This window comes from Aspergillus pseudoviridinutans, assembly GCF_018340605.1.
Source record: "Aspergillus pseudoviridinutans IFM 55266 DNA, scaffold_8, whole genome shotgun sequence".
Taxonomy (NCBI): domain Eukaryota; kingdom Fungi; phylum Ascomycota; class Eurotiomycetes; order Eurotiales; family Aspergillaceae; genus Aspergillus; species Aspergillus pseudoviridinutans.
Genome location: NW_025091288.1, coordinates 983,561 through 1,007,317, shown reverse-complemented (window position 1 = coordinate 1,007,317; position 23,757 = coordinate 983,561). Strand labels below are relative to the sequence as shown.

At 50.5% G+C, this 23,757-nt stretch overlaps 10 protein-coding genes across 10 annotated transcripts; 5 read left to right on the top strand and 5 right to left on the bottom strand.

Annotated features, from left to right (window-relative positions):
• Window positions 1-949: 949 nt before the first annotated feature.
• Window positions 950-2,642, top strand: Asppvi_010457 (Ulp1 protease family protein; the record flags this gene model as incomplete). The annotated part of the gene is made up of 6 exons (XM_043306302.1): window positions 950-1,006; window positions 1,099-1,126; window positions 1,267-1,316; window positions 1,368-1,387; window positions 1,437-1,988; window positions 2,360-2,642. 6 exons carry the CDS (start codon window positions 950-952, stop codon window positions 2,640-2,642), a joined length of 990 nt encoding a protein of 329 aa, XP_043162237.1.
• Window positions 2,643-2,839: 197 nt separating this feature from the next.
• Window positions 2,840-3,235, bottom strand: Asppvi_010456 (retrotransposon-like protein 1; the record flags this gene model as incomplete). The annotated part of the gene is made up of 1 exon (XM_043306301.1): window positions 2,840-3,235. The coding sequence occupies one exon, from the start codon at window positions 3,233-3,235 to the stop codon at window positions 2,840-2,842; it is 396 nt and encodes a 131-aa protein (XP_043162236.1).
• Window positions 3,236-3,374: 139 nt separating this feature from the next.
• Asppvi_010455 (uncharacterized protein) lies at window positions 3,375-4,100 on the top strand (the record flags this gene model as incomplete). The annotated part of the gene is made up of 1 exon (XM_043306300.1): window positions 3,375-4,100. The coding sequence occupies one exon, from the start codon at window positions 3,375-3,377 to the stop codon at window positions 4,098-4,100; it is 726 nt and encodes a 241-aa protein (XP_043162235.1).
• A 2,510-nt stretch (window positions 4,101-6,610) lies between these two features.
• On the bottom strand, window positions 6,611-8,263 carry Asppvi_010454 (putative cyclin-dependent protein kinase complex component; the record flags this gene model as incomplete). Its single annotated transcript, XM_043306299.1, has 2 exons — window positions 6,611-6,910; window positions 6,962-8,263. 2 exons carry the CDS (start codon window positions 8,261-8,263, stop codon window positions 6,611-6,613), a joined length of 1,602 nt encoding a protein of 533 aa, XP_043162234.1.
• A 1,826-nt stretch (window positions 8,264-10,089) lies between these two features.
• pre3 (proteasome core particle subunit beta 1) lies at window positions 10,090-11,042 on the bottom strand (the record flags this gene model as incomplete). The annotated part of the gene is made up of 4 exons (XM_043306298.1): window positions 10,090-10,420; window positions 10,484-10,759; window positions 10,898-10,943; window positions 11,006-11,042. 4 exons carry the CDS (start codon window positions 11,040-11,042, stop codon window positions 10,090-10,092), a joined length of 690 nt encoding a protein of 229 aa, XP_043162233.1.
• A 529-nt stretch (window positions 11,043-11,571) lies between these two features.
• Asppvi_010452 (alpha/beta hydrolase) lies at window positions 11,572-12,687 on the top strand (the record flags this gene model as incomplete). Its single annotated transcript, XM_043306297.1, has 4 exons — window positions 11,572-11,711; window positions 11,780-12,292; window positions 12,348-12,473; window positions 12,531-12,687. 4 exons carry the CDS (start codon window positions 11,572-11,574, stop codon window positions 12,685-12,687), a joined length of 936 nt encoding a protein of 311 aa, XP_043162232.1.
• A 650-nt stretch (window positions 12,688-13,337) lies between these two features.
• Window positions 13,338-14,437, bottom strand: Asppvi_010451 (ATP11 family protein; the record flags this gene model as incomplete). Its single annotated transcript, XM_043306296.1, has 2 exons — window positions 13,338-14,193; window positions 14,259-14,437. The coding sequence occupies 2 exons, from the start codon at window positions 14,435-14,437 to the stop codon at window positions 13,338-13,340; spliced, it is 1,035 nt and encodes a 344-aa protein (XP_043162231.1).
• A 244-nt stretch (window positions 14,438-14,681) lies between these two features.
• Window positions 14,682-17,757, bottom strand: Asppvi_010450 (glycoside hydrolase family 115 protein; the record flags this gene model as incomplete). Its single annotated transcript, XM_043306295.1, has 3 exons — window positions 14,682-15,684; window positions 15,741-16,285; window positions 16,336-17,757. 3 exons carry the CDS (start codon window positions 17,755-17,757, stop codon window positions 14,682-14,684), a joined length of 2,970 nt encoding a protein of 989 aa, XP_043162230.1.
• Window positions 17,758-18,900: 1,143 nt separating this feature from the next.
• Window positions 18,901-19,718, top strand: Asppvi_010449 (flavin-linked sulfhydryl oxidase ERV2; the record flags this gene model as incomplete). Its single annotated transcript, XM_043306294.1, has 3 exons — window positions 18,901-19,112; window positions 19,173-19,301; window positions 19,361-19,718. The coding sequence occupies 3 exons, from the start codon at window positions 18,901-18,903 to the stop codon at window positions 19,716-19,718; spliced, it is 699 nt and encodes a 232-aa protein (XP_043162229.1).
• A 1,561-nt stretch (window positions 19,719-21,279) lies between these two features.
• Window positions 21,280-23,128, top strand: Asppvi_010448 (LYAR-type C2HC zinc finger protein; the record flags this gene model as incomplete). The annotated part of the gene is made up of 3 exons (XM_043306293.1): window positions 21,280-21,300; window positions 21,396-21,518; window positions 21,701-23,128. The coding sequence occupies 3 exons, from the start codon at window positions 21,280-21,282 to the stop codon at window positions 23,126-23,128; spliced, it is 1,572 nt and encodes a 523-aa protein (XP_043162228.1).
• Between the last annotated feature and the right edge of the window lie 629 nt (window positions 23,129-23,757).

The following is a 23,757-nucleotide window of genomic DNA, read 5'->3' as shown; positions in this document are numbered from 1 at the left end:
AGCGGAAGACCTGAATTTTTTTCTTCTTTTTCCCCCTCAGAGTACCATGACCCTGGATGACTTTTCATCTACGTTTTATATTCATATCACACTCAACTGCAACGGTGAATGAATCTGATACATGGGCCAATGTTGGACTCATCCTTCATATTTGCTTTCTATTGTCTGTTTATGGCGTGCATTTTCTGATATGACGGACAAGGAAGATCTTTGGTTGCAATTACGCTGGTGGAAAAGGAAGCGGCTGATTGACCTATTGCCACTACCCTTGCCATTCAGAAGGCAATATTCGAATGTACATTTAGATACCCCTGATTGAGCGACGAATGCATTAAATTCGAATGTCTATACCACTTCACTCCGTAGTGTCCCGAAACTCGCCCACCCATAAAGCCAGCCACGGCAAGATCACGTGAAACACCAGCCACGCGCCCCAAGTGACGTCTTGCACCGCGGCACTCTGGAAGTGGCTTGTTGATCGCCGCAGGGAGCAAGCTGGAATCTTCCTGTCGACGAGGAGCTTGGGGGCGAAGGGGCTCCGTCAGTGATATCAAGCCTTACTTCCAAGTTCTGCCAATTTGAACAGGACTATAACAGCAGCCTTTTCATCAAAGTTTCCCTGCGCCGATCCCGTTGTCCGTCCTCCCCCCACCCCCGCAAGGTCGTACGAGCCCATTCTTGAAACGAATCTCCGGTTACCGCGGCGTGCTCGTTCAGTTGTTGCTTGTCTTGCAAAGCTGGCGGGCTGAAACGAGAAGTTATTGCATTTTTCTTTGGATTTGTATATTCCTCATTGTATAGGTGCCTTTGAATCGATACGAGCGCTGTTCTTTGATCGGTTTACGCGAAATTCATCCCGTTCCATATCGCCGAAGTTGGGTTCTATTCGCACTGTCACGGGTTCGTATATATAGTGAGCGCGGAGGATTGAGTGCACGAGCTGGACACAATGCGGGACGGTGGCTTAGGAAAGCTGCACAAGAAGATGAGGCGGTTTGGTGATACTGTAAGTAGGGCAACCTGACTGGAAGAGCCGTGTGAGGCACTCTTGGCGGGTCTGCGGAGATATTTGAGCTGGAGATGTGCTGACTTTGACAGTTGAACCCGGAGGATGCGTATCTTAGTTGTGAGTGGTTTTCCTCTTCGTCATTGTTGCTCGGGACAAAGTGGGTTTGACTAGGGCTTGGAGTTGATAGACTACGATATACGGTGTACGGTACCCCCCGGGTTTGTATCAGCGTGATTGGATGGTCTGACAGATTGCAGTGACGAGGGAGGACATGCAGACCCTCAAGAATGACTGGCTTACGGATAATGTGGGTTTCATAGTGGCCGTAGAATGCACGCGGTAACTAACGTGCTCGCAGATTATTTCCTTCTGGGAGGAGTAAGTCGGGCGAGTCTTGTGATGGCTATCGGAGAACTGATGGATCCAGATATCTGGAGAGGGAGTTCCTCGCTCAGTATAAGACGTCCAATATTGTGCTTCTTCGTCCCAGCATGTCTTTCATGCTATTGCAGACGCCGAATCCGCACTCATTGCGTGAGGCTTTACCCGACTTCTCGCGTACAACACATGTCTTTCTTCCCATCAACGATTGCCGAAACGTGACTGAAGCAGAGGGTGGCTCGCACTGGTCCCTTCTGCTGATATCCATCGTTGACGGCGTGGCATTTCACTATGATTCGCTGCCTCCGGGGAATTACTGGGAGGCAAGAGCCGTGACGCAGAAATTTGGCACGCTTCTCAACCGGCCAATACGGTTTATTCATCTGGAAGATTCCCCCGTACAGGAAAATGGCAGCGATTGCGGCGTCTTCGTATGCCTGAGTATGCGGCACCTTCTTCTGAAACGGCTGTTAACTGCCAATGCAAATGAGAAAGTCAGCATGAGCTTGGGCGGGAGGAAGGTTGATGCTCGTGCTGGCAGGAAAGAGATCGCCAAGATTATCGAAGGCTTTCGAAAAGAAGGCGAGAGGCGTCGGTCGTAAGTAACTCACCTCATTCATCTTCCTGAAGATGACAGCTGGTACTGATGGGGAACAGTTCAAGTCTGAGTCCTCTGGGGAAGAAGTCGTCGAGTCCTCCGCGGATCGAATGATGCTAGGGTCAGCAGTAACGCGGCATGCCGCATGGACTTTTGAATAATGAGGGCGCACCGGAGAACAAGCGCAGGCATAGGCCAACACAAGGGGGCCGAGAAGTGGCGTTTATGATTCTGCATGCATACGATGATATGAATGTACCGATTGTAACAGTGCTTTGAATGGACGATACCTTTTTGTTCTCTCAAGGACTCTTGAATTGGACAATTTTTCTCTTGATCCTGCCTGCTTCTAACGTCTCACACTTTCCTAGGCATCAGCGGACTAACGAGCAGGATATGTCGGGCTACGACAAGCAAAATCCGCAAGCAACATCGACATCTTTGCAGGTCTACAAGCTTCTGTCCCATTGGATATATGATATTGGACACCCTGATTATGTACGCTCTCCGATTCCATCCCATGTCAATCGCTCCAATTGTCGTTCCTCTATTGCCGTGGCTGTCGATATGTGCCTCCCTGGTGCCGTCATTGCCTTTTGCTGCTTCCTCACCCCCTCTGTCGGTGCTGCTCTTTCCTCCTCGACTTCCTCTTGAGCGCCTTCCTCTACCTCTCCCTGGCACTGAAAACAGATCCTATAAAGCACTTCTTCCCTCCTCCCTCCTCTTTTTCCTCTTTCTTCCTCTTTCTCTCCTCAACACCGTATGGTCGTTTGATGCTAGTATCGTGATATCACGCTCTGCGTTCGTCTCAACTTCATATCGTGTTTCTGCGCTTACTGCTCCTGCTCCTGCTACCACCTTTTTCTTGCTCCCGTTTTCCCTTTTCCCGTTTTCCCTTTTCCCTCTTTTCCGTTCTTGACCAAATTGTTTTGACGGTCGTTGTTCGCAATGTCTCGTCTCAGCAAGCTTGGGTACTCCCTCTCCTCCTCCTCCGCCTCCCCCTCCTTCTCCTCTTCCTCCTCCTTCTCCTCTTCCTCCTCCTTCTCCTCTTCCTCCTTGTCCTCTTCTTTCTCCCCCTTCAAGGGCCGCCGGACTCCGACGACTCCTTGCAGCTCTTTTGTGTCAGACTGTTCGCCCATCCGTTCAGCTGGCGTATCATCTTCTACTGAGGTACGTAGAGGTTCGTATCTTGCCACTCGGTCTACCCGTGCTTCTGCCCCTGCCCCTGCACGTTCTGCTCCTTCCATTTCGGCCCCTTCTACTCGTTTCGTTCGTGCACCTGTTCCAGCTCGCACTGGGACAGGTGACACTCTCACCAGCAGCCTTCCCTCGCAGAGTCGAGGAGCTACTCAACAGGATGGACCCCTTGACGTCGTGCATTCCATTATGGAGAGAGCTCGGCTCCGCTCTCAAGCCCTTCGTTCCCGCTATGGTCTCCCAGAAAGACCGCGAGTCAAACCTAGAACCCAACCTCGAGTCGAACCTGCTTCCACTTCTTCTGTTCCGACCACCCGTCCCACCCGTTTCACCGAGCGCATCCGCATTCTTGCCGAAGAAGCAGCCGCTCGTTCTGCCAACCGGCGCGCTACTCTTTCGAAACTCGCTGCCTTCGACGAAGTTGTCGCCCGTGTCAGAGCACGAAAACAGTCGACGCCTTCCGCTCCTCCTGTCAACGTAGTTCGTCGTGTCACTCGCTCAGAGCAAGCTCGACTTTCCGCTCCTTCAGTCTTTGACCGCATCTCCGACCTTCGCGCTGCCCAGGCCGAGCGACGCCGTTGGATCGATGAGATGATCACTCAGCAAGAAGCACGTGCTTCGACTCGGGCCACTAGTTCCGCCGCCATCGAGCAATTCCGAGCCAAGCGTCAGGCACGACTCGCCAACCGATCCCGCGAGGGACACCTGGCGTCACCTCACACGGCCCCGACAAACAGCACCCAAAGCACAGCGATGCCCGCTGCAGACCTGATACGTACTCAACGTTCGACTCCGTCAGCCGACCGATTCCGCAAAGATAAGCCAGCGAAGCGTGTTCGTTTCGGAGATGTTACGGTACAGCCTGTATCTCGCTGGATCGTGCCGACGAGGCACGTTTTCAAACGTCGTTCCTAGCGACCACCGGGCCACTTCCACCACGTTCCGTGGGAGTCTGATGAGGATGACTGATTTCTCGGAGTAAACGTTCATTTCCACTGTGACACCGTATCAGTCCATTTGTTCAGCTCCACCCCTTCACATAGTTGTCTGCTGGCTCTGGTCTTCGATGGGGGAGGACCAACCAGGTACTGCTGATGAGTCTACAGATCGCTGGCGTACTTGTCCTGTTGAAGTATTGATGGCGCTCCTGCTCTGATGTTAAGGTAAGGCGACCGTCTCCTGACATCATCGAAGCTGGATTGACTGGAATTATAGGACATTCTGCGTGGAGGGTTCCCATCTCAGGGGCAATAACGCACCCCCGTACGCCCATAGCCAGAGGCGCCAAGGGCGGCGCTCCGCCCCGCCGAGCCGATGCCGAGACCGATACCGAAGTCTGTGTACGCATCCGGAGGGTTGTGGTGACGCAAAAGCGTCAAGCTGGGGGTAAGTTGCTCTCCTTTTGTTTGTGCAGCTGGCACTGATACGATCCAGTGATTGGTAGCCACTCTTGAAAAACTGTATTGCAGCCGAATTTCGATTTGACTTGAGGTGAGTGCTTTTCTGGTGACACAAGTCGCGCTTCTTGAGTTGCCTGACTTCAATTGAAGCGCCAGAGGCCCGCGGCCGATCGAGAGAGTCTCCAGGACGGTGCCAGAGGATGGTGGCTTGTGTTGCTGCAACACATGGTAAGTCCCAATGTTGGTCTCTGCTTCGCTGGCAACTGCTGAGATCTCCTAGCGTGTTAACGGTTCTATGGATTGCCGGAAGTTGGACGGAGGAGAAATTCCGACAGATACTACAGGTAAGCTTGGTGTCATTTGTTGGTGTGTTCTTCGCACTGACTGAGATGATCTAGGGCGGACGAACTGGAGTTGTGCGCTGGCAGAGGTTGTTGGCAAGCATTCGAAGCAAGATACGTGAGTCAAGCTTTCGCTGGGTCGTTTCTCAGAGCCGTAGCTAACGTACCACAGCAAGTACTATGATCATCCGTTGCCAGGGGTTTGGACAATGGGGTTTGGACGATGCGGGCTTGATGCGTCGAGATGGATGGATTCTGTGTGTTCGGGTTGTTGGTCTTGTTTGTTCTGAGATCAATGTTTCGCGCTTTGCACGTACCGACTGATGGTTTCTATACATATCTCTTATTCCAGTCCCCTTTGATTCGGTTGCTCTTGCTGTTCTCCTTGGGCTTTGACCATGACATCTTTCAGTTTTTCACTCCACGTACTCATGTATGCCTATCGGAGGTGGGTCGGCGCTCGCCCTCTTAGGCATGAGTCTCAGATTCCGAACATTCCTTATCGTTGCTCTCGACCTTTAAAAAAGGCATATACATATCCAACCATAAGTTGCGGTAGATGAAGACTGCGGGAGCTTGACGAGGGTTGTGCAGTCTCTGTACACTGCTGGATGATCAGCCTAAAGCCATATGCTTCCCTATATTGTTCATCTACGTATCGGGCAGAACAATTGATGGGGTGTCTTTATGCAACCTAGACTGGTGTAAGGGGTACATAACTGCATACGCTGCATGCACGCCGTGCACGCCGTGCATCTGCATCTGCATATCCCTAAATATCAGATGCAGGAAGTCAGGGTCTACTCTTGATAACCAGATAATCAGAGCTTCATATCATCTACAGGTGCTATGGCTGCAGGTCAAATGAAGCTTTCGACATGACACTTGTCCGCTTACTTTGGTCCAGATCAGGAAGGAATGGATCTATCCATTGTGGCCATCAAACCATGTAAACTAAATGCAATGTGTCTCATCTGTCTCATCCTGCTATGATGCAAGCGATCGATATATCCACAAAGCCCTAGAGTTCGATGCGATTTGACACTCGGTACTTATAAGGCAAGTATGGATGAGAGGCGTCCTGCCCCAGTCGCAGTGGCTCTTCCACTGTTATTTCCGTGTCTGCATGGGAGTTGATAGAGCAGTTGCATACCGTATGCGGATTTCTGAAAATGAAGCTTGAGATGATTGCGATTGATCAATCTCAATGGGAAATTAGGAAGAGAATATAATGTTATGATTCGCAAGGCCAGAGTGCCTGAATGAAAGAGAAAAGAGACAGTGGAGAGAACAACGCCGGGAACGCCAGCTCATGGATGCAGAGACAGCAGGTGGAGGACAAGGTGATTCGAGACTGCAGGATATCGAGACGAATGAAGACCAGTAGAAAGATATAGAAACGTCGCCAGAATCAATGTGAGAAAACCGACATGCTGACAGCCCAAAGTCTATACGAAATAAATGTGAAGTGATGAAGCGATGTCTTGGAGATGCGCGAAGAAGAACCGGAACCAGCACAAGCACAAGGCTAGAGCGAAAAAATGGGTATGTGATGCCAATCATCAAATGAGAGCAGCTCAGTCATTGATACATATCCACGCGCACCAGACCAGTAAACCCTATAGCTATAGCATTGCAAGGTAAAACGTAACCCAGCTGGCAAGCCATAGTTGAGCTATGGCTGTTATGGGGGCGTAGGTGTCTGGCGGACCTCTGGCTGGTCGGTTCGGCGCTTCTCGCGGGATCGCATATACATTCCGTCCGATTGGGAATCGGTAGCCGTGGGTGGATCGATCGGTCGAGGCACTGCTGGATTCTGTGCCTGCTGTTGCTGCTGCTGGGCTATAATTTCTCGAGCGTAGAATTCCACCAGCATCGTACCGTACGCTTCGAGTTCTTCAACGGAGATCGAGAGGCGGAAATCGTTCAGGAGTAGGAATTGAAGTTCGAGATGGTTTAGTTCGACTAGGGGGAGCCCTCCGACCTGATCCAAAGTTAGCGAATTTGTTTTTACCTCGGTCCAAAAGTTACGAACCTTTGCGTATCGAGAATTAGTATAAAAAACATCAGAGAAGAATTTACTGGCACAAGTCACGCCCGCGATGACCAGCCGATGAATGTTAAAACTATCGACGACGAAAAAATGGGACAGGCTTTCGTTCTCGTCCTGGGGGTAAAGAGACGGTGAAATGGAGGATGGACTCTTTGGATCCTGCGCTCGCATCCCGGTCGATGATGGCGGAGTGACCATTGGGGATGCTTGCGTATGATGACCGGTCGACGAATCAGAAAACCTCGACCTGGATTGGTCAGTGTGCACGGTTGCTCCACGGTCCCAGCGGCGCTGCAGGCGCTCAAGTTGGCCCTTGTTCACTAACTCCGTCATGCGATCGAAATATACCAACAGGCTGAGGAAAACTTCGTAGGTGGTGGGACAATATTTGTGGATACGCGTTAGGTAACTGAGGATAGTGATACTCGGTACGTTTTTGCCATGAAAAGCAAGTACGCTGGTAGCTTGTGGGCTGAGGTTGGCCGTGCTATCAGGTGGCGGAATATGTCGATGGACATGCTCGTGGTGCAGGTCGTTGGTGGTGGTGATTTTCGTCAGGAGCCCCGCAACCATCTCAATGATATCCGTGACCGGCATGGAACTGATTTCATACTGGCGCTCTTGGTACCATGACCCGGGCGCCTGGCTCCTCTGGGACTGTGCCAAAAACTCTTCGCTGGCGAAGCTCTGGATATGAGACAGGTCACGAACTTTGATGCGACTCGGCGAACTGGCCTCGGAGCCTCCAAGAGAGCGTAGCGACTGAAATGTCGGCCTCAACCGCGGCGACGCGGGTGATGAGTGGCTATACGAAGCGACCAGCGTCGGCTCCGTGGATGCCTGGCTGACATTTCCGAATCGATTAGAGGTGTATGGAGTCGACTGGAAGGGAACTTCGGGGTTGGATGTGTGGCTGGCGGTGGTCGAGCTCATTGAGGCCGAATGGGGAGGGGTGTGGGTTGGCCCTGGGGTAGTTGAAGACGCCCGGGTGGAAGGAAGGGAGTTGATGTGAGATTGACGGGTGATGTAGGCCGGCACATCATATGGTGGTGGGTGGGAGTGCAGGCGAGCAGAGCCAGCGGCAGACGTCGATGGCGGGGCCGTGGACGAGGTGGGGGTAGTGGTCGCGGACGTGGACCTGGAGCTTCCGGTCTCCAGCTGTGACGACGGGTGGTGAGATGAGGTCCGATAAACAGATTCCGATGGATTGATGGAGCTTCCCAGCATCGTGTAGGAGCTATCAATTCGATCCGACCGCGGTAGATTCAGAACGACCGATCCCATGTCAAGCCGAGGAGAAAATAGAGGGCGAACTGCAAGAAATCGCGCGTGCAACGGCGAATCCTAGAGCAACTGTGGCGGAACAACAATCAGCCTCAAGAAAGCATTGAGGACAAGCGAAGTGGGGAACATGGGAGAAATCGAGACTCGATCGCAAGACTCGGAGATAAGAGTGAGATGGATTGGGCTTGAGGGTCTAAGGAGAAGGAGGGGTTGATTACTATTCTATTATAAACAAGAAATTCAAGAAACGTTAGAAGAGCCTGGACCTAGAGACCGCAGTTTTACCCGCGATTATTACTGAAAGGTCACAGAGCACGGCAGGCAATGGACCCGACCCAGGCTGGAAAAGGGATCACTGAGGATAAAAAGCAGTTCGAGGGTCCATGGCGAAGATGAGGTTTCAGGGGGAAAAAGCAAAGATAGGACGAAAAACAAAATGAAGGGAAAGAGAGAGAGAGAGAGAGAGAGAGGAGGATGGAATGAAGGATGGGAGAGGAAAGGAATGAGGCGGAGGATGAAATCAGGAGAGAGATGCAGTCAGTAGTGGCGAAGGCGATAGACTACAGGATGATGAGGGAGACTGCTCCGTACAACAGGGAAATCTGAAGGATGGGGGGTTCCACAATCACCAAGTGATGATGTTGACGATGATGAATGCTACTGTCTATCTATGCTAGCGATAAACCAGAAAAAGAAAATACTAATGATTGTGATGCATGGGATTCAGTCTGTCAACTCCATCAACCATGACTGACTGATATCTAGCCACGGAACCTACCTCTCTACATACTCTCTTAAAGCTTCAATACTAACGATACTGTCTCTATTGAGGCGTTGAGCCACAACTACATCTACCTTAAAGTTATCTTAACAGAGAACTCCGTACCCCAGCTAACAATAGTTAACTAGCACTACTATCATGATGATCCTAATTGGATAGTGCTGACTATTCCCTGGCGATAAGATGATGTTCTCCGCAGTCCTAGCGACCACTCTTCATCCCTCAAGAAGATACACATCGCAACAGAGTCGGCGACATACTCTATGTCCATGACCAGAAAGAGACAAATACTCGGATACTCCAAGCATCCGGACCGGAATCCAAAAACTACTAAGTTCTACGGATAGTTACTACCTAGCACTATTGTATGATACCTTAAGGTCAAGTTTGTCGCCCAATAGAGGCGGGCTCCAGCGGACGAATGACAGGACTCTGACGGTGCAGGTGTTGAGGGGATCCGCAATGATTCGGGTTCGCATACGGTGCCTAGTACGGAATATGACTGGTTCATCTTCTAGAGTTCTCCTGTTACGATCCTTGGTCCACCGACATATGAAGTATTTACATTGCATAATCACGTCGTTGATTCCTTATTCATTGTTCTGTTCGACCCCAAGTCGAGCTGGAAATGAGCAATCGCATCACCGGAAAGAGCAATGTTCTCCCAGTCAAAGCATCATTGGTTTCTCTTCTCACTGAGTCAATCCCCTGCACTGATGATACGCATGAAACGCGCTACGGAGTTCCTATTATTATCGACCTCGAGGAGTTCGACGACAGGGAACTGAGATTGTAGGTAGCGTCTTTATTATTATCAGGTCCATTTAAATCCCGCAAACCGTCACTTTCAGATGTCCCGCTCATACTCCGCTACATGATCTTGGCTTGGATGTGAAGAATCCCTCTATCCTGGTGATGCCTCTCGACAAGGCAATTGTCCGTCCTCGCGACTAGAGAGGTACTGCATCAGCAGATATTGATGCAGATGATCACATTTTAAGTGGTCAACATCTTTCAAAACAAAATCATCCTGTATATGTTGCACTCATGATCTGTTGGTTACGCCGGGTGCAGTGTAGTCCGTGTCTGGCAAATACAAATGTCTCTCAGCTCCCCTGGACGTCAGCACCACCATTCGAATCACACCTCCGGAGCTACCATCCCACTTGATCGCCTCCTGCAATGCGTTGCGCACAAATTTGATGCCTTCTTCTTCCGTCATGTTCTCCTTCCAGTGAGCATCGCAGTAACCGTAGATGTAAGTTGATCCCGAGCCGCCAATGGCGTAGGATTGCTCGTGTAGCGACCCGCCCAGAGGTATCGAGTACACCTGACCGCCATGGCGTGGGTCGTATCCCGCGATGATGATACCAGCACTACCATCAAATCCCGTCAGTAAGTGTTTGCTTCTCCTTCAGCAAGCTGGGGGAATTATCAACCTTAGCATATCCTTGTTCTCATAGCACAACTCCTGGAATAGAGCCGCGGCCACCTGGGTGGTGGGAGGCTCATTGTTCACGATGCCGTACATGTTGAGATGATAGGAGACAATATCCGCGACAGCCTGCGTGTCTGCCGCAGATCCAGATCGACAGCACCAGATGGTATCGTGGACCTGTGTGAGTTTGTCGGTAACTCGGTTGGCGATGTAAGCTCCAGTAGTTGTCCGGCTATCTGCTCCCAGAATGACACCGTCCTTGAAGTTGATAGCCATACTATCTGCAATCAATATACCAGCCAAAAGGGGCAACGTGAAATCAGCTCACTCACATCGAGGTACCTAGGCTGTAAAGGCATGGTGGTTAGCAGCTGGTTAATGAGGAACATGTAGGAGCAGGAGTTGAAAGACGTACTTGACCTCTCCGGTCTTCAAGTGGTTCATGTCAACGTGAATTCCATCTAAGGAGACCATCAGAAATCGCTCTGCTCTATTGTCACTCGTCGATAAGCCAGTGACTTACCTTCCCCAAGCATCCCTGTGACGCCGTGGCCGACCATTGTGTCTGTGGCAGCTGGAGGCTGACGGAGAATTCTCGTTTGACGAAATGTACACTGTCGGAATGAGAAGAACAAAAAAGTTGCGAGCCGTCCAACAAGCTAGAAAATGGGAATGGCCGGTTGATGAAGATTGTGGTTGCGGGTTGTTAATAGTAGGTAGTCTGATGATGATAGCTCTGACGGAGCTTCCAACAGGCAGAGCGCGTTACGTTGTCAGCTCAAGCTGATTCTGCCCGGCGGTGTGGTGGATACTTTTTCCTATTGGTCTGGAGGGTAAAGCATTCTCCCCGCATGTAAAGTAACAATTCCATTCTGAACTCCAGCCATCGATGCTACCATAATATAACCCGTTTCATACTAAACCAGATTGCTAGTCCTCTAGGCAATCTCATCCTGTCCATCGCTAATTTCTTGTCTATGATGACTTATTGATGTGATCATTCCTTCACATGATTGATTCTCGAAAGACAAAACCATATCATCAGTATACTCTCATTCATTCTACTTATCTGGTCTAACATCAGCCGCAATGTCCGAGTCTCCTCCGCCCCCGCCCTCATGGAGCATCGCGGCCATGGCTAACAATGCCGTCCATTTTCTTCGATTACCAGTACTGGCGTCTTCTGGTCTCGCCGTTGTTGCCAGTGGTCTCTTGTACTTTAAGCAAAAGTGCGATCCTGACCATTAGATGACAATATTCTGTGTCTTGTATAGCCGGAAACTGATCGCGTGTCCAGTGAGCTGATCTACCCTCGAAACGTCCCCACCGATGCCCGCAGCAATGTGCCCAGTCCGCGACAATTCGGCATCAGCGACTATGAGGACCTCCAAATTCCCACACCGGACGGAGAGTCGTTACATGCCTTCTTCATCCGTCCCGCAAACAAGCAACATGCTCGGAACATAACTGTGTTGATGTTTCACGGGAATGCGGGCAATATTGGCCACCGTGTCCCTATCGCCAAGGTGCTCCAAGAGATTCTGGGCTGCAATGTATTGATGTTGGAGTATCGCGGCTATGGGCTTTCGACGGGTGTTCCAGATGAGGCAGGACTTAAGATCGATGCGCAAACCGGCTTCGACTACTTACGAGAACGGGCAGAGACGAGGAACACGAAGATTGTCGTGTACGGGCAAAGCCTAGGCGGTGCAGTAGCCATCAACTTGGTTGCTGAGAACCAAGATAGTGGTGATGTTGGCGGTTTAATACTGGAGAATACATTCTTAAGTATCCGCAAGCTAATCCCGAAGTAAGTACTCCGCTGTCTTGGCTTGATGTTTGAGTGATCATACTCACACGAACAGCGTCTTTCCTCCCGCCCGGTATCTCGCTCGACTATGTCACCAGCATTGGCCGAGCGAGGAGGTTATTCCGAAGATTCGAGACGTACCTATTCTTTTCCTGAGTGGGTTAAAGGATGAGTTGGTTCCGTAAGTTCATCGACTATCTTCCAGTTGAATAAGACACTAATCACCGATGTGGTTCAGCCCCTCAAACATGACACAGCTCTTCGCAGCTTGCAAATCAAGCCGCAAGGTCTGGCGCGTCCTTCCAAACGGCGGCCACAATGATACTGTCGCCGAATCAGGCTACTTTGAGCATATTCATGACTTTGTCATGGAGGAAGTGATACGAAAGCAATAGAACAGCCTCGTCGCTGACTGGCCTAACCGATCTAATAATCCGCTGCATATAAGGCGCACTGTTGTGTGCATTATCGATACCCCTATTCGAGAACTCTATGAGTTTGGCTAGCTGGTTGATCCTGAGACACACCCCGAGGATTTAATGTGTTCTCTGCTCTACGAATAGTGCATCATATTGGCGCGCGCCGCCTCCTCTTCACCACCGTCCTGTTTTCTCTAGAGTTCACCTTCCCCTTCTCGACTTATACTCTGTGACCGGAGTGGACGATACCTCGTGCCTATACTACGTATTACCTGGCGGCTTGTCTTCGCTTTGTTCTGATGATATCAAACTGTTTTAATGTGTGTCTTACTCAACGGCGTTGTCCTCTTAGCTTGATTGCTTTCCTTTTCCTCCTGTTCGCCAAGGTGTATGAGGTGAATGTTTGGATGGCTGTATGTACTAGATCCGATTTATGATTAATATACCTTATGGATCGCCAGATTCTGCAACCAATTGCTATTGTGTACCATTTAACCGAATAGGTCCACAAAATTGTAAGATGCCACCAGTTCGTTCTCTCATTGGCGACGCAAGTAGTCTTGACGAGACCCATTCTAATCTATAAATTTATACACAAGCATATAGTACAACGTCAAACGAAGCCTCTACAGCCTCTCCGCCTCCTCCATCAACTCCTCCATCTTGAACCCCTGCACATCACCGCGAGTAAACATGCGCACCAGCTCCCCCTTCCGCCCACTCGCCTGGCCCTCGAAATCATAAAACCGCTGCAAACAGCTCACCAACCAGCTCGCCTCGGTCGTCGAGATCCCCGAATCCGGCATGACGTGCCCATACATCAGAACCAACCCCTTCTCATCCGCCAGATCGAGGTGGTGCGTGATCGTCGTATGCGGCTGCGCAAACGCACCGTGCAGCTTGTATGCGGCCAGCTGGGTGAAGATCACCGTGGAAGTGTGGTTGTTCGCTGAAGCGCCGGAGGCGGGGGAGGCAGGCGGGTGGAACGCCCACTGCAAGAAGTGGATGTCTGCGCCGACGGCGTTGGGGTCCACGGTGGAGCCGTCCTCGGCGGGTGCTTGCTCGGTTGAGGAGCGGGGGAGGGGGAGGATGAATTGCGGGTTGTGGCGGGCGGCGGAGGCGATGCGCTGGTAGGTTTCTAGTGGGATGCAGGCGCAGATCGAGTTGGGGTTGTTGGCGTGGCGGAGGCGCCAGAGGGCTTCTATCTCCTTCTGGGGGAGGGCGAGGACTTTCTCGACGTCGAGGTAGGAGCTGAGCGGCTTGATGCCTGTGGAGGAGCCTGAGACGGACGCTGCGGCGGCGGCGGTCTTGGGAGATGGCGGTGGTGTGGGAGGGGGTGGTGGATGGGCGGCAGAGGAAGACTTCGGGGAGGAAGGAGGTGTAGTTGGCTCTGGGGTGAGAGGCGTAGCTGCGTTGCGGCGGAGGCCTTGAATCTTGTCCTTGTAGGCTTCCTTGAGAGACTCTACTGAGCCATGACCTTCTCTATAGGCGCAACGTCAGCGGCCATTCAGCAGGGGCTGAGAGTCACGTATCAGCATATAACCTACTCTTTAGCCTTCCTGTCCAGCTTCGACTTGTATCTGTCCAGGATGTGATTCGGATCGTGATGCGTGGCAAGGAAGCGCACATCATGCACCTGCGCCCATCGTCGCTGAGGTGTGCGTGCCAGGGAGGATCTACCCCGGTGTAGCAATTGAAATGCAGAAGATCTGATTGACGACGCCATCCTTTGCAAAGTGGTCGATGCGGTGCGGAGGGATCTATGAGAGATCGCGGAAGGTCGAAGTATAGAGACAAAAAGTTGATTATATAATCACCGCAATCATCCAGTCACCGAGCGATCGCCGAGCAGTTACTGAGCCCTAACACTACGCATCAAGGTCTCTTCGCAACATGAATGCAACTTTATCTAGGCTCAGATTATCCATTCCATCTCCTTGATCAGAATTATATGCGTTATATACAAGCAGCTAGACAATCATACTCTCCGGCGGTCCCAAGTAGCTTGGCCTGACTCCTCCCAGGTTTACCACAATCTTCTGAAACACGACTCCGGGTTCTACTGCCCAAAGCTTCAGTGTGTTCTTTCTACCGCCGCCTTGAATTGCATGACTGGTAGTATTGCTCCACACGGCGTTACTGACCGTAGTGCCCCAATTCGACGGCAAGGAGCCCAAAGGAGTCGAGGGAACAAACTGCACCACTTGAGGGTCAGCGTCATTGATGGAAATGGCGTATTTGAGGGGACGGGAATGATCGGTATTGAGCGAGGGTCCCAGGTAGACCGTGGCTTTGACAGTGGACACATTGGAAAACAAGTACATATCATACTCAAGTCGAGGAGAGGATGGAGGCTGCTGTGTTTCAATCGTGACAGGGAGCAGCGTTACTCCGGACAGCGTATGGCCATATCTTGGGATGACGGCGTACGAGACATCAGCTGACGACGTGTTACGGGTGGCATGTTCAGCTTCCATGCTAACCGTGCCATCCGATTCTACAAAGCCATGGAAATCAGCTGGAACTGACGTCTTGTTGACAGGAAGCTGCACTGTGGGCATTCCAAAGTTGCCGTAATCACCCGATGAGATGGTGACATTGATCAAGGCCATATGAGATCCGGAGGGCACTTTTTCCCAGTCGATGGAGACCTGAATCCTAGCGTCTGTGTTGTTTCCAGATGCTGAGATTTTGCCGGACGAGGGGAACGCCTTGACCCAAGAATCATATGGCGATACTGTAAAGGTAAAATCGTGCGTGCCGCGTGAGTAGACGTCAATCCAGCGAGTGCTTGGTCCGTAAGGATCCATGGGTGGCAGGGTCAGAGCATTAGATGATAACGAATGCCAGACGTCATCACCCGGTACCGATGCATTGCTTGCTTCGACAGACACACCCATGCTTCCTGCTAGACTTTCCTCAAGTACTTGTGTATAGGCCAGAGGGGGCAATGTGTTCCTCATCGGCTGCTGCCTGTTGGCGCTTGATTAGTACCAATTCAAAGACGTACAGGAACGAATGAGACATACCAGTAATCATAACCAAGATGCGTCTGGTCCATAATATGATTCCACTTGCCATCAAGAAGTCGGTGGTACCTCTGCGTCAAAGTGTGGTCATCTTTGAAGAGCTTTAGGGCTTGATCCGCCAAACTGTTGGCACTCGTACGGCGCTGGCCTGCGTACAGATTGTTTCTTGCCACTGTGATATGGATATTGGTGACAATTTGGCCAGCCATGCAAGGCTGCAAAACGAGCTCGAAGAACGCAGGACGGGCTGAATCGTTCAACTTCTGGTATACGCTCAGCGCATCGTTTACAAGCGCCCGCCAGTCCTCTTGAACCCGGTCCGCTTCGTTATAGTTGATCACACTAAACGTTGAGCTGTCAATGAGCTCATACTTTCTCCGCGCAGCATACATCCCATAGCGATCCATTATATCAGCTATTTTGCTGGACACTTGTTTTCCAAATTCACGGGTAGCCCACTGATTGAGCCATGTAAGAGTGCTATCAGGCGAGGACCACAATGGTGTATCGTATGCAAGGTCAAGGAAATGATTCAGGGGAAGTTCCTGATTCTATGTTAGGTTTCAAGCAATCCAGTCGCCGGCTCAGTACTCACCACTCCCTTAAGGTCTCCGACATTCACAATCCAGATCTGCCTTGCCTGGCGCTCGTATGCAAGATGCATCTGTTCCCAGGTTTTCTGAAGGGAAATCGTATTGATCCACTTGTAGTCACGGGGATCGCCGACGTAGTCAAAATGGTAATACACTCCTGCACCACCAGACCTAGCCGTCTCATTGCCAACCGGCAGCCGCTGAATATTGCCCCAGTTGTCATCTGCCCAGAGAAGAGTTACGTCATCCGGAGCACGCAGTCCTTCCTCATAAAACTGGCCAACCTCCTTGTACAAACACCACATCTGTGGAATGGATGAGATGTTTGTCATGTTGAGGACGTCTGACAGAATCTGCTGCTGCGTATTCACGATATCTCCCAGTGATTGCTTTGTATTGGTTGGATTCGCACTATCATGTGTTCCTCTCATTCCAAGGGTCCAAAGCACTTCCCAGTCCTTGCTTCTGATGGCGCCCTCCCTGAAGAACTGGGTGATGTTCTCTTTGTTTGAGGTCCAATCCCACTGTCCCTCCAGAAACAGCGACTGTTCCTTCGTCGCTCGCATCATGGGTTCTGTGTGGCTAGTGCCCATGACGATTCCATACTCATCTGCTGTGGGGCCATTGCGTGCGTCGTCGGGATAGAATGCATTGTTCCACATTGCCGGCCATAGATAGTTCGCACGCAGTCTGAGAAGAAGCTCAAACACACGAGAGTAGAAGTCGGCATTGAAACCGGGACCGTACCTCGCAGGAGGGTAGTTTTCATTAATCCAGTTAGTCAGAGCTGGTTGCTCGTCATTGATAAAGATTCCTCGATATTTGACAGACGGAGATCCCTGGACCTTCTTCTTTTCCAACGCATATACCTCGTTGTGTTGGGCAGGCGCGACGTCGGCGAACCAATACCAGGGAGAAACTCCGATCTGCTCGGAAATATCGTAAAGGCCGTAGATGACTCCTCGTTTATCACTGCCAGAGATGACCAGCGCGTTCGAGATACCCTCAATAGGATTGCTAACAACCTCGGTCTGAAATGCCTCCCATTTTCCTTTCGTCTGATCGACATCAATCTTGCCCCGTTTGGCAAGAGAATCGATGAGTCGGGACTTGCCAATTGTTCCAGCAATGATCACTCCTCTCTTACCGCGAACGGAAGATTGATCATCAAGGGTTGTGCCATTGATTAGGCCTGTCGTGAAATTTGTACCGGTCACTCGTCCGAAATCGGCAGCGAGGTCACCAGCCGCACGGATGACACCAGGCCAGTCGTCGCCGTCAAGGAGAATTACACCCGCAGCAGTATTCTTCCCCGCTAACTTGTAGGCTCCCTTGGTTTCGTCAAAGGCAACGATGGGCTCCTGCCCAAGAGCGTGTGCAGCTCCCACCACCCAGCTGACAGTCAGCAGTACTGACAGTAGCATTGCTTCGCAAGAGTGAGAGGTCTGGTTGAAATGGTGGAGGTATCCCTATTCTGGGAGATTGTCCTGAGCTGGCATCTGAGGGTTAAATACCCAACATCCGAGCATTCAGCGGGATTGGACCCGGCACGGATGCCAGGACATTAACCAGGGACGTCGGTAGGAAGAACCTCCCATATTGTCAACTGCCTATTAGGCAAGCTGCCAAGCTTGAGCCATTGCAGATGCGGAGATATCCCCCTCTGGAGGCATGGGCCCACGTTTTGGTGTCCGCACTCCACATAAACCTGGAGAAGATAGTATTAGGCTAAATAGGCAAGTATAGCACAATCCGTCGGATCAAGGACAAGGATAAAAACACGAGGGACCAATTCAGGAAAAAGCCTATGCTAGACAATGCTGGAAATTAAAGCCGCGGGTAAAATTATTCCGCTCAGAGTCGACAAGCCTAAACTCGAGGTTCGAAGATTAAATGGCTTTTGAAATTACCCAAATTGAACACGTCAGGTCCCATCAGTCTGAGGAGCTTGATGCCGCTAAAGAAACCCCACAATCAGCCATCCTGGAGACGCGGAGTCAGGCAGGGAGTATGGTGATGGTGGGATAGATGATCCTCGGGGAGCCAGGTAAAGCTCAGAAATTGCCTATCGTTCGAATTAGGGACTAATAAGCCTGCAAGAAAGTGCAGGCGACAAAAGCAGACCACGGACAGAATACCTAGATTTCTCCGCACGCGACATCATTATCGTTATCGAACACTATCGGACTGATGCCTCAGGCATTATATCATGTGACCAGTGTAATGCGGAGCAAGGGCCGAGAACATGCATAAGTTTTCATAGTTAGTAAGCTATCAGCAATCTATCTATTATTGTTATGCATTCCACGTGTACAAAGGAATATTGAAAGGAAGGCGATATTGTCGTCGCAATGAGATGCGGACCACTTCGACTTCCCTGTCTTCATTCTTCAATCTTATTTTCATCTTTCTAATAGTATAATCTCTTCGATCCACTCTTTCAAATCCATTTTGGCATTGTCGTCCACTGGATTGGGCGCTGAGCGACTAAGCTCTCTTTCAATCAGCGATTAGTGATTATCTCACATTCGAGCCTCTCCTTATCTAGACAGCTCCTTGAATCGACAATGGCCAACCGGCAGATCACCAGACGTATTCTAATCACCTCAGCGATAGCAGTATTTGTTTTATTCGTCCTCTTCATTCGACCCCAAGGGCCGCCCAGTCCCGCCCTCCGGGCTCCCGGTCACATCGATAAATCTGCGCCGGCCGTGACAGTCAAAGATGATTTGCTGAAGGGAGAGGTGATCATGCCCCGGCTGGGGAATGAGACTGCAAAGTACGCGAACCTCTCTGTTGGAGGCTAAAACACATACTGAATCAGACTGGGGAACATCAGAGCGGAGTTGGGTCGTGCGACCTGGAAATATTTCCATACCATGTTGGCTCGGTATCCAGAAGAACCGACGGAAGAGCAACAGGAAACATTACGCTCGTTTATTCTGCTCTTTGCGCGGCTTTATCCTTGGTACGTTTATCGTTGTGGTCCAGACAAAACGTCTCTCAAGAGCTGACTTGAGGGACTAGCGGTGAATGCGCCTCTCACTTTCAAAGTCACCTGAAGAAATACCCGCCACAAGTATCTTCAAGGAACGCTGCTGCAGGCTGGGGCTGCTTTATTCATAATGAGGTCAATGCGATGCTAGGGAAACCCGAATTTGATTGCAACAACATCGGCGACTTTTACGATTGCGGTTGCGCAGAGGACGAGAAGGCAGCAGGCCATAAAGACAAGTCTCAGGCTGAGAGTCAGGGTCTGCATCACAAAAAGGATCGCGAAGCCGACGCTATTACGCCTGTCGAGATACATAAGGAGCCGTCAGTAGTCCCTCAATATTTCACATATCAGCTGCTGACGGAACATCACAGAACTACTCGGGGCTGATTGCCATTGTCTCCCCCCCTACAATTTCGTTTATTACAACACTTATCACGCAGGTCGTCTCACAATTACCATTTTGCTGGAGCTGGCCTCTTTGTACAATAATAGAGTCTGCAGTTGTCAGAATTTCTGCGTAGATTGAGCTCAGAATATACCCTCGCATGGAAAAAGATTGCTTGCTATCCATTGGTACTTCGATATCTGCAAGGCATTGCATACAAATACAAGCTTCAGCATTTCCCTATCAAATGGAGGGGCATATGACAGTCTGCACATGGCTACACAGGAATTCCTGTCTGGACGCGTGACTTTTGATGGCAGCCTGCAAGCATTCGTGACTCACACAACTGACCGTGGCCATCCGCCAGAGGCAGCTTCTTCATATCGCCATCACTACTTTCTGCAAAATGAAAGTGAGAGATATGTCGCTCAAGTCTGGCAAACAAGCAAATCTGAGATTAGTCTTGGTTACCCAAGCAATCGGCGTGGCTGAGGGTAGCAGACTTCCTATGATGCATTCTCGACTCCTAAATATATATCTCTCGATAGTCCGCACCCATGATATCGACAAAAGGAACCCAACATTGTGATATATATAGTTTCTACCTTCAGCTGTGTCCCATTCTACCCTATGATACCGAATGTTCATATGAATTTTCCTGTGGTTTGCGCACTCACGGCCCCGCCTCCAATCAGCTGAGGGACAGTGCCCCTCCTTGGCCATGCCGCAGCGAGTCTTCTGACAACCTGAGCCGATCATTGTAGGGATGTGGATGCCGCGCCCATCCTTGATACAGTTGATCCTGTATCTCCGTTCTTACGACCATGGACCCCCTGCTCGTTGGCTGGCTGTAACGCGTCTCAGGAATCGCCCATAAGCGGGTGTAGACCGAGCGAAAGGTAATACACATGCGTACTACGAACGTGAAACGGCCCCCGAGGGATACGATGTTCCACTGCCACAAAGATTATACTTAGAATTGGCGAGCCACATTATGATAAAAATAGGTTGATGTAGAAGTTGCTGGACCTGGGGAGTATCTATATGATCGCGATTGTGGAGCTCTTTGATAGATTGTGGATACCTGGTTTGTAAGGCAGATTCCAGACATCTATTAGTCCCAGACGGGAATAGCGCAAACCGAATTATTGATGAGCTTCTTTTTTCTTTTTTTTTCCCTGTTCATTTTCTTTCGCAAAAGACGCGCTCAGCAGAAGACGGAATTTCAGGAAATTTTCAAACACTACAAGCGGTCGCAGGAAGCAGCGCTTATAGTGGGAAGAGGATCTTTAGTGTGCTGTATCCCTGTGCACCGGCCCGAAACTCGTTCTCTTCGCCTACTTGCTCTTGTTTCTCCATCAACGCTCTTTGTTGACATTACCTCCGCCGAAGGTGCTCATCGCTTACTCCGTAACTTCTGTCTGTCTCTAGTGCAAACAAACAGATAAAGATTGCGCTTTCGAGCCCTGTGTCTGACAGTTCTGCTGCAACCCTAAAGCCAGTCACTTTGTTGTCCAATAATTCGCCCAGTCACTTGCTGAGCGGGTGATAGCGGGGGCCAAAATGGTTTCCTTTTCATGTGAGGTGAGTCTTATCCGTCGCTGCGCTCATTATTGGTAGACGGGAGATATCGACGAATCAAAGAGCATTGGATCTAACCCTTCCTTCTTTTCTCCTAGGCTTGTGGTGATGTCCTCACCAAGAAAAAGCTTGACCCTCATCGCAACCAATGCCGAGGCGCATCCTTCACTTGCATCGATTGTATGGTACACTTTCAGGGAACTAGCTACAGATCGCATACGGTACGTCTATCGCTTTTTTGGCTGTCCGCTCTAGATTCGCCAGCGCGCATCCCTATTTTTGTGCGAACTCGTCCTGCATTGTCGCGTTGTCTTAATAGCAAACGAGCAGCAATCGCTGGAAGAAATACTCGACTACCCTCACTGTCGCTTCATCGCTCAAGCTGACTGTGTGTTTCATCTAGTCATGCATGTCGGAGGCCCAAAAGTACCAGGGCGCATTGTACAAGGAGAAGCCGACGAAAAACCAGCGGAGAAATCAAAACCAAAACCAAAACCAGAACCAGAACCAGAAAAACAACGCCAATGGTAAACATCGCGCTCCGTACGTCGAAGATGGGCCCGATAGCGATAGTTCAAAAGGCAACGCCCCCCCGCCTGCTCCTAGTCCACCACCTACGAGCACTGAGAAGCCCTCTGCCACTACCGCTGATGATTCGAAGTCGGTTAACGTTTTTGACTATCTCGTGACGGGAGATACCCCCAATGCATCGAAAGTCTCGCTTGGCGGAACCAAGGAGCAAATGCGAATGGTTGACCATGCTCCATCTGTCTTTGAGCCGAGCAAGGCATTAGCCCACGTCGAAACGGATAATGATGACGAAAAGAAGGACTACGATGTGGCATATGAGGAGAACGGCTTCTCATATGGTGCTGGTCCAATTCAGCCATCGGTGTACCCAGGCAAAGCTCCCAACGTTTCCATGGAGTTCATGACTCCGGCGCCCAAAAAGAAGAAGGATCGTGCGCGTGGAGAGAACGACAAAGCCAGTGCTACAACCAGCGACAAGAAACGCAAGCGCCGTACCGATGATCATGATATGGACGTTGACTCTCCGATGACTGAGGCCCCATCAAGTGTTGTCAATAACCCGGGTACGCCGATGCTGAAACACTCAGGTCTCACTGGTGGTTTGAATCGTATGATGCGGTCTCCATCCACTGAAGATGGGAACGAGTCCAAGGAGGATTCACGTCGACGGTACCAGGACCCCTCCTCCCCAATCAAGCGGACCCGCCGCGATCATAAGGATGGTGACAACGATGCGGGTCTGGGTATTTCTATGAAGCAAAAGGCGGGACGTCTTGTGTCATCCATGTTTGGAGGCTCTGCCGTATCGGGAAGCAGCAACAACAGCCAGGAGCCGGAAGCTCGCCGATCGAAGAAATCTCACCGCGTGGCCAGTCCATCCCATGACCAAATGCCGTCTGATTCCCGGAAGACGAAACGAAAAGTCAGCGCTCAAGCAGGAGGGGACCGGCCCTCCCAGCGGCTAAAGCAGATCGAATACAACGGCTCCCAACAAGGCGACGACGGCCGCGAGGTGGTTGTTTATCGGCAGGAGAATATTCCCAACGAGTTACAACGACAAATGGCTGCCCATTTTCTTTCTCTGGTGACAAAGGGGCCAGAGAGCACACGAGGCTTCTCTGTAAACAAGATATTGAAGCGCTTTCATCGCGAGTTTACTGATGAATTCGATGACGATCGTGGCCGCGGTCAGGGGCGGAGCCGTGCAGATCGCGAACGGAGAATTGAGGATGAGAAGGACCTGTGGCGCACATTGAGAGTAAAGCAGAACGAGCGAGGAGAGATCGTTCTCTTCTTCTGAAACTTGATTGTTGGATTTGCTTCCTAAGGGTTACATGTTGCTGCTTCGCATGGTGTGAGGCCTTTTTCGACTTTCTGTCGATTTTTTCACGTGAATTATTATGCATAGCGCTTGGCTTATATTGTAGGGCTAATTCAATCAAATTCATCCATTTAGAACCCTGACAGACTCTGTAATGCAACTTGTGTAGGAGTTGATGACTCTGTGTGACTCATTGTGATGGCGATGACTCGCCAGTATGCTACATTCACTGTGATAGCGAGGACTTGGCCCAAAATTCTCCAATAACAATTCATGAACGACCTGATAGTTTTTGAAAATAGAACGGGTCTTTAATTGGAGCTTTACGACTGGCTGACTCATTTATTCCATCAAATCAGATCCATATTTGATAATAATAGTTCGTGTCTGTTGGAGTAACCCGCCGCGGAACCACAGCAGCAGCTTTGCCGCCACCCAGCAGTATCTGTATAATCAAAAAATGATTACGGCGATTGTTCGGGAACACTTCCAAATTCCATCCCCTTCCTTTCCCTCGTTGTGCTTTAAAAAGTAATCTTTACTTTCTGTGCTTGCCTCCAGACTGACTTGGTTTCTATTTACCTTTTACACCATCGTGTTCCCTTCAG